This window comes from Lissotriton helveticus, chromosome 6, assembly GCF_964261635.1.
Source record: "Lissotriton helveticus chromosome 6, aLisHel1.1, whole genome shotgun sequence".
Lineage (NCBI taxonomy): Eukaryota > Metazoa > Chordata > Amphibia > Caudata > Salamandridae > Lissotriton > Lissotriton helveticus.
The window spans coordinates 1469343583-1469356330 of NC_136067.1; the positions used below are offsets into that span (position 1 = coordinate 1469343583).

The following is a 12748-nucleotide window of genomic DNA, read 5'->3' on the forward strand; positions in this document are numbered from 1 at the left end:
GCTGCCCCTCGGCAGTTGGGAAGTTCGGCGGCCATATTGGGTGAGGGGAAGGACGCTGGGCGTGCAGTACACGCTCTAGCGCCTAAGGAAGCTCGACCTCCTCTTAAGGAAGGTAAGAGCAGGGCTCGCTCTTGCTGTTTTGTGGAACATTCGACCTAAGCAGAGCGGTCATACCGCATTGCTCGCTCTCTGGGGCATCTAGCTTGATTTTCAAGCACTTTTAACAATCCTTCGTCTTTGTATTTATTTTTATTTTTAATTTCGTTTTCCCTTGTTTTTAATTGCTGCTCCTCATACCTGCATCCTAATTGTAAAACCACCGCGTTTTGCGGGTCCTGGGTCATTTAGTTGCTGCCCCTCGGTAGTTGGGAAGTTCGGCGGCCATATTGGGTGAGGGGAAGGACGTCGGGCGTGCAGTACACGCTCTAGCGCCTAAGGAAGCTCGACCTCCTCTTAAGGAAGGTAAGAGCAGGGCTCGGTCTTGCTGTTTTGTGGAACATCCGACCTAAGCAGAGCGGTTATACCACATTGCTCGCTCTCTGGGGCATGTATAGCTTGATTTTCAAGCACTTTTAACAATCCTTCGTTTTTGTATTTATTTTTATTGTTAATTTCGTTTTCCCTTGTTTTTAATTGCTGCTCCTCATACCTGCATCCTAATTGTAAAACCACCGCGTTTTGCGGGTCCTGGGTCATTTAGTTGCTGCCCCTCGGCAGTTGGGAAGTTCGGCGGCCATATTGGGTGAGGGGAAGGACGCCGGGCGTGCAGTACACGCTCTAGCGCCAAAGGAAGCTCGACCTCCTCTTAAGGAAGGTAAGAGCAGGGCTCGGTCTTGCTGTTTTGTGGAACATCCGACCTAAGCAGAGCGGTTATACCGCATTGCTCGCTCTCTGGGGCATCTAGCTTGATTTTCAAGCACTTTTAACAATCCTTCGTTTTTGTATTTATTTTTATTTTTAATTTCGTTTTCCCTTGTTTTTAATTGCTGCTCCTCATACCTGCATCCTAATTGTAAAACCACCGCGTTTTGCGGGTCCTGGGTCATTTAGTTGCTGCCCCTCGGCAGTTGGGAAGTTCGGCGGCCATATTGGGTTAGGGGAAGGACGCCGGGCGTGCAGTACACGCTCTAGCGCCTAAGGAAGCTTGACCTCCTCTTAAGGAAGGTAAGAGCAGGGCTTGGTCTTGCTGTTTTGTGGAACATCCGACCTAAGCCGAGCGGTCATACCGCATTGCTTGCTCTCTGGGGCATCTAGCTTGATTTTCAAGCACTTTTAACAATCCTTCGTTTTTGTATTTATTTTTATTTTTAATTTCGTTTTCCCTTGTTTTTAATTGCTGCTCCTCATACCTGCATCCTAATTGTAAAACCACCGCGTTTTGCGGGTCCTGGGTCATTTAGTTGCTGCCCCTCGGCAGTTGGGAAGTTCGGCGGCCATATTGGGTTAGGGGAAGGACGCCGGGCGTGCAGTACACGCTCTAGCGCCTAAGGAAGCTCGACCTCCTCTTAAGGAAGGTAAGAGCAGGGCTTGGTCTTGCTGTTTTGTGGAACATCCGACCTAAGCAGAGCGGTCATACCGCATTGCTCGCTCTCTGGGGCATCAAGCTTGATTTTCAAGCACTTTTAACAATCCTTCGTTTTTGTATTTATTTTTATTTTTAATTTCGTTTTCCCTTGTTTTTAATTGCTGCTCCTCATACCTGCATCCTAATTGTAAAACCACCGCGTTTTGCGGGTCCTGGGTCATTTAGTTGCTGCCCCTCGGCAGTTGGGAAGTTCGGCGGCCATATTGGGTGAGGGGAAGGACGCCGGGCGTGCAGTACACGCTCTAGCGCCTAAGGAAGCTCGACCTCCTCTTAAGGAAGGTAAGAGCAGGGCTCGCTCTTGCTGTTTTGTGGAACATTCGACCTAAGCAGAGCGGTCATACCGCATTGCTCGCTCTCTGGGGCATCTAGCTTGATTTTCAAGCACTTTTAACAATCCTTCGTTTTTGTATTTATTTTTATTTTTAATTTTGTTTTCCCTTGTTTTTAATTGCTGCTCCTCATACCTGCATCCTAATTGTAAAACCACCGCGTTTTGCGGGTCCTGGGTCATTTAGTTGCTGCCCCTCGGCAGTTGGGAAGTTCGGTGGCCATATTGGGTGAGGGGAAGGACGCCGGGCGTGCAGTACACGCTCTAGCGCCTAAGGAAGCTCGACCTCCTCTTAAGGAAGTCATGCTGACGCGCAGCGGTCACGCGCTGCATGAATGCCGGATCACCGCCCGAGTCACGCCAGAGTCCAGCCCGTCTGCGCCCGTCAACGTCCCGGAGGCGAGCGGAGCAGCGGGCGGGGCCCTCTCACCTGGACTGTCCCATCCTACTGTCAGTAGGACTACCTATACGTCATTTGAGTTATGGGCTCTGCGAAACTCTCGATGCGGTTGCCATACAGTCTTCCCGGGCCGATATAAGGGTAAGAGACGCTGCCCTGGTTGCGACTGGGTACCAGACTATGCCCCGGTCACTCTGCCGAGCAGGGAGGCGGACAGTGTGAGGCATCTTTGTCTGCTTCTTAACACTAGATCTGCACGCAGGCATGCGCAGGATATTCACGATCTGCTGGCCGCTGAAAAGCCGCTGTGCCTGATGCTGACTGAGACCTGGTTTGAGGACTCGTCTAATCCTGACATAGCCATAGCAATTCCCCCCGATTATAATATCTATAGACAAGACAGACTGGAGGGGAGGGGCGGGGGTGTTGCACTTGTGGTGAAGAAGTCCGCCACTTGCACTATCATTCCTATGGATACCATCTCAGGATCTGAAGCCCTCGCTTTTTCTATAGCGCTGTCGCCGCATCAATCCCTTAAGGGGCTCCTAGTGTATAGGCCCCCTGGATTGGCAGGCTCCTTTTTTGATGAGCTTCAGTCGGCCATCTCTGTGCTGGCTCTAAGAGCGGAGCATTGCATCTTGGCGGGAGATTTTAACTTCCATATGGATGAGGGCCTGGACCCGGATGTGATCAAGTTGATGGAGATTACGGCCCCCCTTGGCCTTGCTCCTTATCTTTTTGGGCCAACGCATGTAAGGGGTCATACCTTAGATCAGGTTTTCTCCACGTCCCCCATCGAGGTCATGTCACTTCTGCCGGTGCTCTGGTCGGACCATAGCCTGGTGACATTTTTTGTACTAGGTACCAGTAAGCCATCTAGTACCGCTCCTAGACAGCGTGGGCGAGTCTCCAAGGCCCTTCATCGTGTGACTCCAGCAATGCTGGCTCAGGCATCCTGTGATCATCCCTGCCCTTGTTCGGGTGACCTGGAGAGGGATGTAGAGGCCTTGCAGGTGTGGCTCACGGAGAGGCTGAACGATCTGGCTCCCGTGATGGCCCCCCGAGCAACATCAAAACGGGTCTCTGCCCCCTGGTTCACCGAAGCACTGTCGGCCTCTCGTAGGCAGTGTAAGGTGGCGGAAAGAGCCTGGCGCTCCCAGTATGATCCAGCGGCCAGGCTTGCTTATAGGATCGCGGTTAAGGCCTATCATCGTGACATCCTACTGGAGAAAAAGGGCTACTATGCAAGAAGGATAGAGACGGCCTCTAACTCCTGCAAGGAGATTTTTACAATTGTTAGGGAATTCACAACCGCACAAACTAATTCTACTCAGGCCGCCCCACTGGACTCTTGGGTCTCGGCTCTCGCGGATTTTTTTACCACCAAGATCACACTGATCCAGGACTCTTTTCCCCTGAGGGTCTTTGAAGTTCCTTGGAGCTCTGAAGATGGGTCAGGTTCGCGGCCTTTTGTGGGCCCAGTCTTGGCGGCTTTTCCACCTCTTTTGATCTCTTCATCGTTGGCATTTATGGCTAACCTTAAGTCGGGGTCGCCTCTTGACCCATGTCCGGCCAAATTCCTTGCAAAAATGGCCGATGTTATAAACCCACTGGCGAACCCGCTCCTGAATCTCTCCTTGAGTCGAGGGGTGGTTCCGCAGGCTTGGAAACAGGCGATGGTCATTCCCCTTCTCAAGAAGCCTGGTCTTGACCCGGAGGCTTTGGCCAATTATAGGCCAATCTCTCTTCTCCCGGCGCTGGCGAAGATTCTCGAGAAGCATGTTCATACGGTGCTTTCCAATTTCCTGGAATCTTACAGTCTCCTGCACCCCACTCAATCTGGCTTCCGCCCCAATCTAAGCACCGAGACGGCGCTCTTGGAGGTGTCTGAGGCTATTAAAGAGGTGCGGGATTCGGGAGGCAAAGCCATGCTTGTTATGCTGGACTTGTCGGCAGCCTTTGATACCGTCCCCCACGAGGGTCTCCTCATCAGACTCCATGAGATCGGTCTGAGGGGGACGGAGTTCAGCTGGTTTAGATCATTTTTGGCCGATCGCCGACAAACGGTCTGGGCCCCACCTAGCTCTGCCATGATGCCGCCTTTGGGAGTCGGAGTTCCACAGGGTTCTGTGTTGAGCCCGATGCTTTTCAACATCTTTATGACCCCTCTTGCGGCACTGGCGGAGTCTTATGGGGCCCAGATCGTATCCTATGCTGACGATACTCAGCTCCTTTTTACGTGCAGGAAAGGAGAAGAGTTTGATGGAGAGAGTATCCGTGAGTGCCTTGGGGCTGTTTTCGAATGGTTCCAGCTGAACAGCCTCAAATGCAACTCAGATAAATCTGAGGTACTCTTCTTCGGCTGTCCTCACGATCCGGACTGGGAGGAATGGTGGCCGGTTAACATGTTTCCTCCAGCACATTCGTCCTAGCTGGCTAAGAATCTGGGAATTAAGATGGATAATGGCCTGGCGCTAAGGTCTCAGATTCTTGGTCTCTCGGGAACTTGTTTTGGCCTGCTTAGGATGCTGCGTAAGTTTTTCCCTTTACTTTCAGTAGATCACAGGAAGTTAACGGGGCAGGCCTTAATTGGCTCAAGATTGGACTATTCCAACGTCCTGTATCTTGGCCTACCGGACTACCTTTTGCAGCGGCTCCAGGTGGTCCAGAACTCGGCTGCGTGGGCCATTTTTGGCCTTTACAGGTGCGCCAGAGTTTCGGGACTCCTGCAGTCGCTCCATTGCCTGCCTGTCCGAAAACGGATTGTGTTCAAGGCTTTGACCCTGGCGCACAAGGCTCTCTATGCGTCGGGGGCAAAATATCTCCAGAAGAGGTTGGTTTTTTACCATCCGACCCGTTCTTTGAGGTCTGAATCTCTGTTTCTGGCGGTGGTCCCTCGAGTAAAAAAGGCTCGCATAGGGGGCCGCTCCTTTGGGCTGTTGGCATCGCAGATGTGGAACACGCTCCCTTTGTCACTTCGCAGCACCTCTAATCTACTGATTTTTAGGAAAGGCCTTAAAACCTGGCTTTTTGCCCAGTAGTCTGCTTTTGTTCTTGTCTCTCCTTGCTTCAATGTGTTGTGTTACTCTGTGATGGTTGTATTAAAAGCGCCGGGACACTCCATGGAGTAGCCGTGCGCTATAAAAGACAAAAGTTAACATAACATAACATAACATAACATAACAAGTCTTAAAATGACCATGCTCAGATCATCTTGATAGTCAGTTTATATTCTTGTTCTTGGCGCTACCACACCATTCTAAATGCCCATTGTTTTGCACAAGGATTTGTTTTCTACATTTGTTTCATTTGGAGGGATCATGGTATTAAATACATCTTTGTACCTACTGTATACTGTCCTGCATTTGTTATGTAACATTTCATCGCTTCGGCTCTATGTAGGTCGGTATATAATGTATTCTAGGCACATCTAAGGTGATATTTGAGTACTAGACCCTCTCTATTCTGAAATACCTAAACCATCATTTATCACACCTTTTCAGTTTGTAAGCATGAACATTATGTAAATTGCACATGCAGTGTTGTTACCATTTACAAAGCTAATTAGCAAAGCAGAGGTGTTATGTACGTGTGCATGTGTGCAAATGATTTGCGAATTATGCACTCAAGTCTCCGACATGAATGTTTGAAAGAAGGCATACCAAGTTGCGTATCAGGGGCCAGATTTTCAGCCATAACATTTTGTGAGTCGCAAATTGCAACGTTTTGCGAGTCACAATTTGCGAATCTCAAAATGGAATGTACAGCAGTGTCTCAGACACTGTTTGCTATTTCCAATGGGATTGCAAACGACCTGCCTCATTAATATTCATGAGGTAGGTTGCAATTTGCAACTCAATGGGGAATGGCCAGCACTCACAAGGAGGGTGGCCTGCTTGGGTCAGCAGACGACCATGTCTGTGACTTTTTTTTAAATAAAACATTTTTTTTTTTAAATGCATCACTGCCTGCTCCTTAAAAATATTTTTGCTGATAGTCACGAGGAAGTAGGTGGTAAGCTGCGAGTGTTTTGCAACTGTAATTGCGGTTTCAAAACAATCAGTGGAGAGGAGTTGGCCTAACCGCTAGGGCGGTCAACCTCAAATCAGGGGAACTGGGTTCGAGTCTGGGCAAGGACGCCAACATCTTGTGATTCTGGGCAAATCACTTAATCTCCCCTTGCCTAACAAAAAAAATTAATATGTCCTCATGTAACCCAACTGGTGCTTGTGAAAGTGTCCTGATACCTTTAGGTCAAGTTTGCGCTATATAAAACTCAGTAAAAAAAAAAAATCATACATAGAAGTGCATTTTGCTATTTGGAAGGGATGGCCTTGGCACACCCCTTACTATTAGCGAGTCGCAAACCCTATTTTGCGAGTCGGTAATAGATTACCGACTCACAAAATAGGCTTTGTGCATTGCACAGACCTATTTAGTGGTCATAAACGGGCCGATTTCCCGTTTTCGACTGCTAAAAAAGGTCGTACATCTGACCCCAGGTGTGGTATGCAGTGTGAAACAGGTGAACTCATACAAGAGCAAAAATGCAGGGTTTCAAATGCATTCATTACGTTTATTTGAGTATCTTATTTACACATAGAGGAACCTGGTGAGGGTTGTAGATAGTGCAGTAGAGTTTACCGATCGATGCAGGATTCACAGAAAATGTTCAAGAAATTGTGGCATGTATGGGAATTTAATCTGATAAAAAGCGCTTTCAAACCAAAGAAAAATAAATTATGAATGTGTAGCTTTGAACCTTAGAAATGCAAATTCACCAAGACCAGAATTGCAGATTCACACACTTGCAGACACACAAAAAAAACTATCACCTGCAACATGCGTGCAGCTAGGAGAGCATGTTTAGAGGACTATATGTGGACATGTACGCGTTTACGAATAAACCATGTGTACAGGCAGCAATTGCATATTGGATTTTACAACACTTTCTGATGAATCACGCTCTTTCTATTATTCTGAAAAGGATTCATTTGCTACCACTAAGTCTTTTTAATTCGTTATGGGCAATCATGGCTTCATTGTTCCGTAAACATACAAGGTGCAAGGAAAAGCAATCAGCTTTGTACTTTACCTTGCTCTATAAACTCCTCCATGTGTTGTTTAAAAGGCTGAAGGTGCTCCTCCACAGATAAACGGTAAACTTTCTCTGCTTCCATCTCACATGCTGCAATTCAAACAAAGATATATTATATATTCGAGTATTAAAAAGGTTTTTGCCTTTTATAGTGCTTTATGTCCCACATTTGTTTCCTGTGTAAAAGGCTCCCTCTAGCCGCTTTGAGCTGACGAGTTCGTGGAGAGGCACCTGCGTGCCTGGAGAGGTACTGTGACCCGAGAAGATTTTGGCAGCCTGCTCAGCAACCTCGAATATTTTCATGCCTAATCTCCACTGATGACAGATAATAATCCAGAAACACGTGTTTAGAGATGGCCAGCATTGATCTGCACCAACCTGGTGAAACACTCGAAAGAACTTTTGTGCAAGTACACACGCTTGATGAACTGCATCCACCATAATGCTTAGGGGCGAACACGCTGGGAGTTGAAGCAGTGTGATCCCACATTTGTTTCCTGCTTTATATACTTAATTAAGTACATAAATTAACTTAATAAATTAATAAAGTGGAAAGGTGTGGTGCAGCGGCCAGGGCAGCTGACTTCGAAGCACAGCGTTTACTGTTCGATCCCCGGCTCCGGCGGCAGCTCAGCTCAGCACCATGTGATTCTGGGCAATAGCTCACTTAATTTCCACGACGGCCCCCAGCGCCTTGAGATCCATATGGGTGAGTAGTTCGCACTTTACAAATACGGATTTACATTTACTTAATCACAAAACCAACTAATTCTCAATATATATGAATAACTAGGGCCAGACAGGCCTTTAATGCCACTGAGCATTTCCCTGGTGGGCTGGACCCCTTCAAGGCCTGTTTTGAAAGCCCAGAGCGGCCCCTGATGCTCTGTAACTTTCCCCAACAATAATTGGAGCAGGCACAGGGAAACTTCATGAGATAGAGAGGTAGGTAGGGAGGGAGGAGGCAGAGAGAAAGTGATCAGAGTGGGATAAGGGAGAGAGGAGAGCATGAGAAAGAATGGATGGCTGGATGGAAAGACATAGATTGAGCGGAGATGAAAGGAGGAGGAGGGGTTGGTTTGAATACCTTTGCTAAAGCTGCATTTGGTTCCCTATCCGGCTCTGTGAATACCATAACATTCTAGTGAGTACCGCAAGTTTCAGAAAAGCTGATTATCATCAAGATCGCCCTACTCTGCTGTTTTTTTAAGTTCCGGCCTTTTGTTTTTTCCTGAGTGGAATCAACAAACTGTATGGCTTGAGGTCTTCAGGAGCCCAAAGATTCTCTGAATGCTGAGGTTGACAAATCTCAAGGACCTTAAGTTTTGTCTTCTGACAGAGGAAAGCCAGGATGCCTGGTGTTCATTTTAGATGTAATTGGGCCTATTTATAAACTGCATTTATAGTATGTAAAGTAGTACTACAGTCTTACTACTCACTTTCTACAAAATGCTATTCACAAATCCACAGCTGGAGACCTCAGCCTCTACCTCTCCTATTGTTTCTCGGCTGAGATCTCTGCAAAGGTGACTCAGGATTTTTTGCGTTTATGGTTGGGTAGCGTAAAAGTGTAGCATGGGTTTTTAGAGTTCTGGGAAAGGTGTTGCGAATGGGTAGTATTGGTTTTCTTTGGGTTCAGTATTGGGTAGCAATAATAGGAAGTAAGTGTTTTTAGGTTCAGTGAAAGGTAGCATTTAGGCATAATAAGGAGTTTTTAGGGTTTAAGCAAAGGTAGAGTTAAGGGGTAGCGAGGGCTTTTAGGGCTCAGGAAAGGGTAGTGTTAAGGAGTAGTAGGAGATTTTTAGGGCTCAGGAAAAAGTAGCATTTCAGGTTTTTAAGCGGCTGACAGGGCTCAGGCATTGGTAGCGTTAAGGGGTAGTAGATAGGAGACTTTAGGTTTCACACAATGGTTATGTTATGGGATACACATTTTTGTAGGGTTCAGTGAGGAATAGTGTTAAGGGGACGTTCGGAGTTTTAGGGTTCAGGAATGGGAAGCATTAAGGTGTACAAAAGGGTTATTACAGTAAGATAAATTAAAAATTGCATGTAATAAAAATGAAATTTTTTGAATTGCCATAGCTTGTAATGGAGATACACCATTATAAGCCTCGACAATGTCAGCTCTACTTTAAAATTATCATTTTAAAAGTCGACTTTATTACAGGTATCTTTTATCACCTTGTTTTTCAGTTTTTTCAGCCTTTGGGACAGAGTGGCAGGGAGGGCTAGGTGTAGGGGATTTGCACAGTCAATTTGGGACAAGATAATAGCTCTAATAAATAGAGCTTTTATTGTATAATTAGGAAGGGGAAAGCATTTCTTCCCATCTTAAATTGGGAATTCCAGATTTCCACCACAGCTGTCATATGGGGTGCCATAGATTGCTGCTGAGCAAAACATACGTCCAAGTACTTTTCTACTGAAGAAATTACATAATACAGGATTACAACCTCAAGAACAATAGCGTTGAGTTGGTGTGCTCCAGGTTATGGTATAATTCATAATAGCTATCATGAAAGGTTTGTGGGCTAATAGTGTTAAACCTTCTTGCCATTTTATAGAGAATCTTTGTTTATGTTGTTATAGTAGCTGAACATCAATGATGACCATGGAATGGTGGAAACAACTTAAAATTCACAATTACATCCCAAAGAGGGGCAGATCCTAATAGCTTGTCCTTCATCTCTTTTCTTAAAAGTTACATTGTATTTAAAAATTAAACTGCATTAATAAACAAGAAACATCATATCACATATTACAAGCTCTGATGATGAGTATATTTCATGATAAATTCTACTACTCAATAAAAAAAATTGCATACACCACAACTAAATATATTTGCTGTTACCTCCTGACCAATGAATAAAATATTTTTCAACAATAAGTATATTATAGACGCTAGTTATGTGCATGTAAACGTTCAGCATCCTTAAGTGCAATCCTACCTGCCCCTTCAACTTCTTCAGAATACAATGCACAAAATGATTTGTTGTGTGAACACACATACACAATCCTACTTTAGCCATATTTTAGGTCTCATTCGAGATATTAGCTGACTGAGAGAGCTTAAGTTACCAATACTTTAAAAAGCACATAGATATAAGAAGTAGTGCAGAGGGAGTGGACCTTTGTGGCAGTCCTCTTCAGCCACAGACTCTGCTATAGTTTTCAAGGTTTCTCATTGGGTGGTTGCACTGTCCTTCAAGCTGACAGCACTTTATAGAAGTTTACACTGTTCCATGACTGTTCAGAATATGCTTTGGTGAAAGCTTAAAGCTTCAAGTAATCTCTCTCGTCCTGTCTCCCAGGCCACTTGCTTCTTTTCGCCACATCTACCGCACTCCACCATACTCCCCCATTCATCTAACTTTCAGCATTCTCTCCTCTGTCTTTGCTACTCTCACACCATCACTCTTGCTCCATGTTACCTGACCATTCCCCAGCATAGCACCCCTTGTCATCTTCATCTTATCCTGCCCTCCCGCCAACATCCGCCATCTTGCACCCCGCCATCATCGCTTCTACCCCTGTTCTTTCACTGCCATTGCTTTCCACTCTATGGCCATCGTCCTCGCCCCTCACAGTCATCTGAAATCCTGTCCTGCCCCTTGCCATCACCGCTTCTTACAACGTTCATCCCTGGTGCTTCCTGCTCCATTGTCGTATTCTTTGCCCCCTCGCCATCATTTTCATCTTGCTCATGCTCGTGCCATCATTGTTTCTTGGGTTTTTTATTCAACGCCATTGTTCCCTGTTCTGTCGCCATCACTCTCATCCACTGACTGACAATATTTCTTTCCCATTCATACCCCACCATCTCTTCGCATTCCATTATCTTCTTTCCCACACCTTTGATCTCATCGTGCCCTGCCGTCATCACTTCTTCCATGATCATTCCCTTCCATTGGTTCTTGCTTTTCTCCCTTGCTTTCATTCCTTTCATTCGCTGTCCATATCTGGCCCCAATGCCTTAGCCATATCACTTGGCATACACATCCACCATTGCTCTTCAGGCCTGCTAATCTCAGCATGCTTTCTTCAACCTAGTGCCTATAGCTTAATTTATTGTAAAAAAAAAACAGAGAATTGTTCTTTTTGTAGCAGGCAACTAGTTTATACATATAGATGTCATTTATATTGAAGCCACACTGTCTTATGATCTGTTGTGGTCAAAATGAAAGCACAAGTTGTCGCCGCTTGTATTCTTTCCGAGATCGAAAATTGTAAAAATCTTTACTATGGGCCTAATTTTCCCTTAATCCGTTACAGAATTAAAAAAAAAAAATTGTTGTGAGAGTAGCTTTACGTCGTCACCTACGCACAAACATTGGCTCCTGGTAGAACAAATATTTGTGTTCAAGATTTTGTGTCTTATGCATATCATTTTCTACGCACAGAGAAATCTTCTCCTGCATTATGCTTTACATTACATAATCCGAGGAGCAATCTACGTAATAACAATCAATTGCTATCTGCCACACCTTGGATCAGGAGGTTTGTGGATGTGCTCTTGATCTCTACTTTAGAATACTCTTCCCCTGGGGATTAAACCCATCATACACCAACTATGTTTTAGGAAGGCACTAAAACCTTTTTATTCTGGAAATGGGTCTAGCCTCTTCTGTTATACTTAGCCATATGATGAAACCATAAAAAGTAGATATGAGTTAGGGGCGCCTAGGTTTGGCTATAGAAAAAGGACAGTGTTAGCAGCTGCGATGGTGTGGTGTCTAGAAGACATCCTAGAGAGATAGCTGTAGTGTTGCTGCCGTTGGGGCATACCATGGCCGCACACGCCCCCTCCCCACTGCATCTATGTTGTTTACCCCTCAAGCGTAAGGGGTCTGTTGGTTTAGTCCAGCGTAGCGTGGACACGCAGGCTGATGAATAAAAGGCCCAGGGAGCTGGGCGTGGCTAAGTTAGTTACCGCCACTAAGAGTAACTACAGTGTCCTGTGTCCTACTTCTTTAGACCAAGGCCAGGACACCACACTGGCGACGAGGTGGTCTACGATCCACCCCACAGCGCTACAGCGTGCCCCCCGGCACCACCGCGACCCAGGTGTGCCCAGCTGCGCCTCGCCGTGCAAAGCTGCACGTGGCGTCTCACCGAGGACCCGGCGCTCCACTCACCGATGCAGGTCTGAGCCTCCGGCTGCCTCCCGAGTCGCTGTCTCCCTGGTCGCCACCGTCAGGTACCTCCGTGTGCCCCCCACTGCTCCGCTCTCCCTCTGACCCTGGCTGCACCGCTCTACCCGGTCCCGGACCCCAGTCAGCCGATCGGCTCCTCCGCGCATGCGCAGTGTGTTCACGCTCCACACTCCTGGCGCGCAAC

General features: G+C 46.5%; 1 protein-coding gene across 1 annotated transcript in view; it reads right to left on the minus strand.

Annotated features, from left to right (window-relative positions):
* LOC144762748 (uncharacterized) overlaps positions 1-12748 on the minus strand; it is a 712524-nt gene that overhangs the window by 189231 nt on the left and 510545 nt on the right. Inside the window, exon 17 of the mRNA XM_078648000.1 lies at positions 7409-7501. Coding sequence (XP_078504126.1) covers positions 7409-7501 — 93 coding nt within the window. The remainder of the gene's footprint in view (positions 1-7408; positions 7502-12748) is intronic.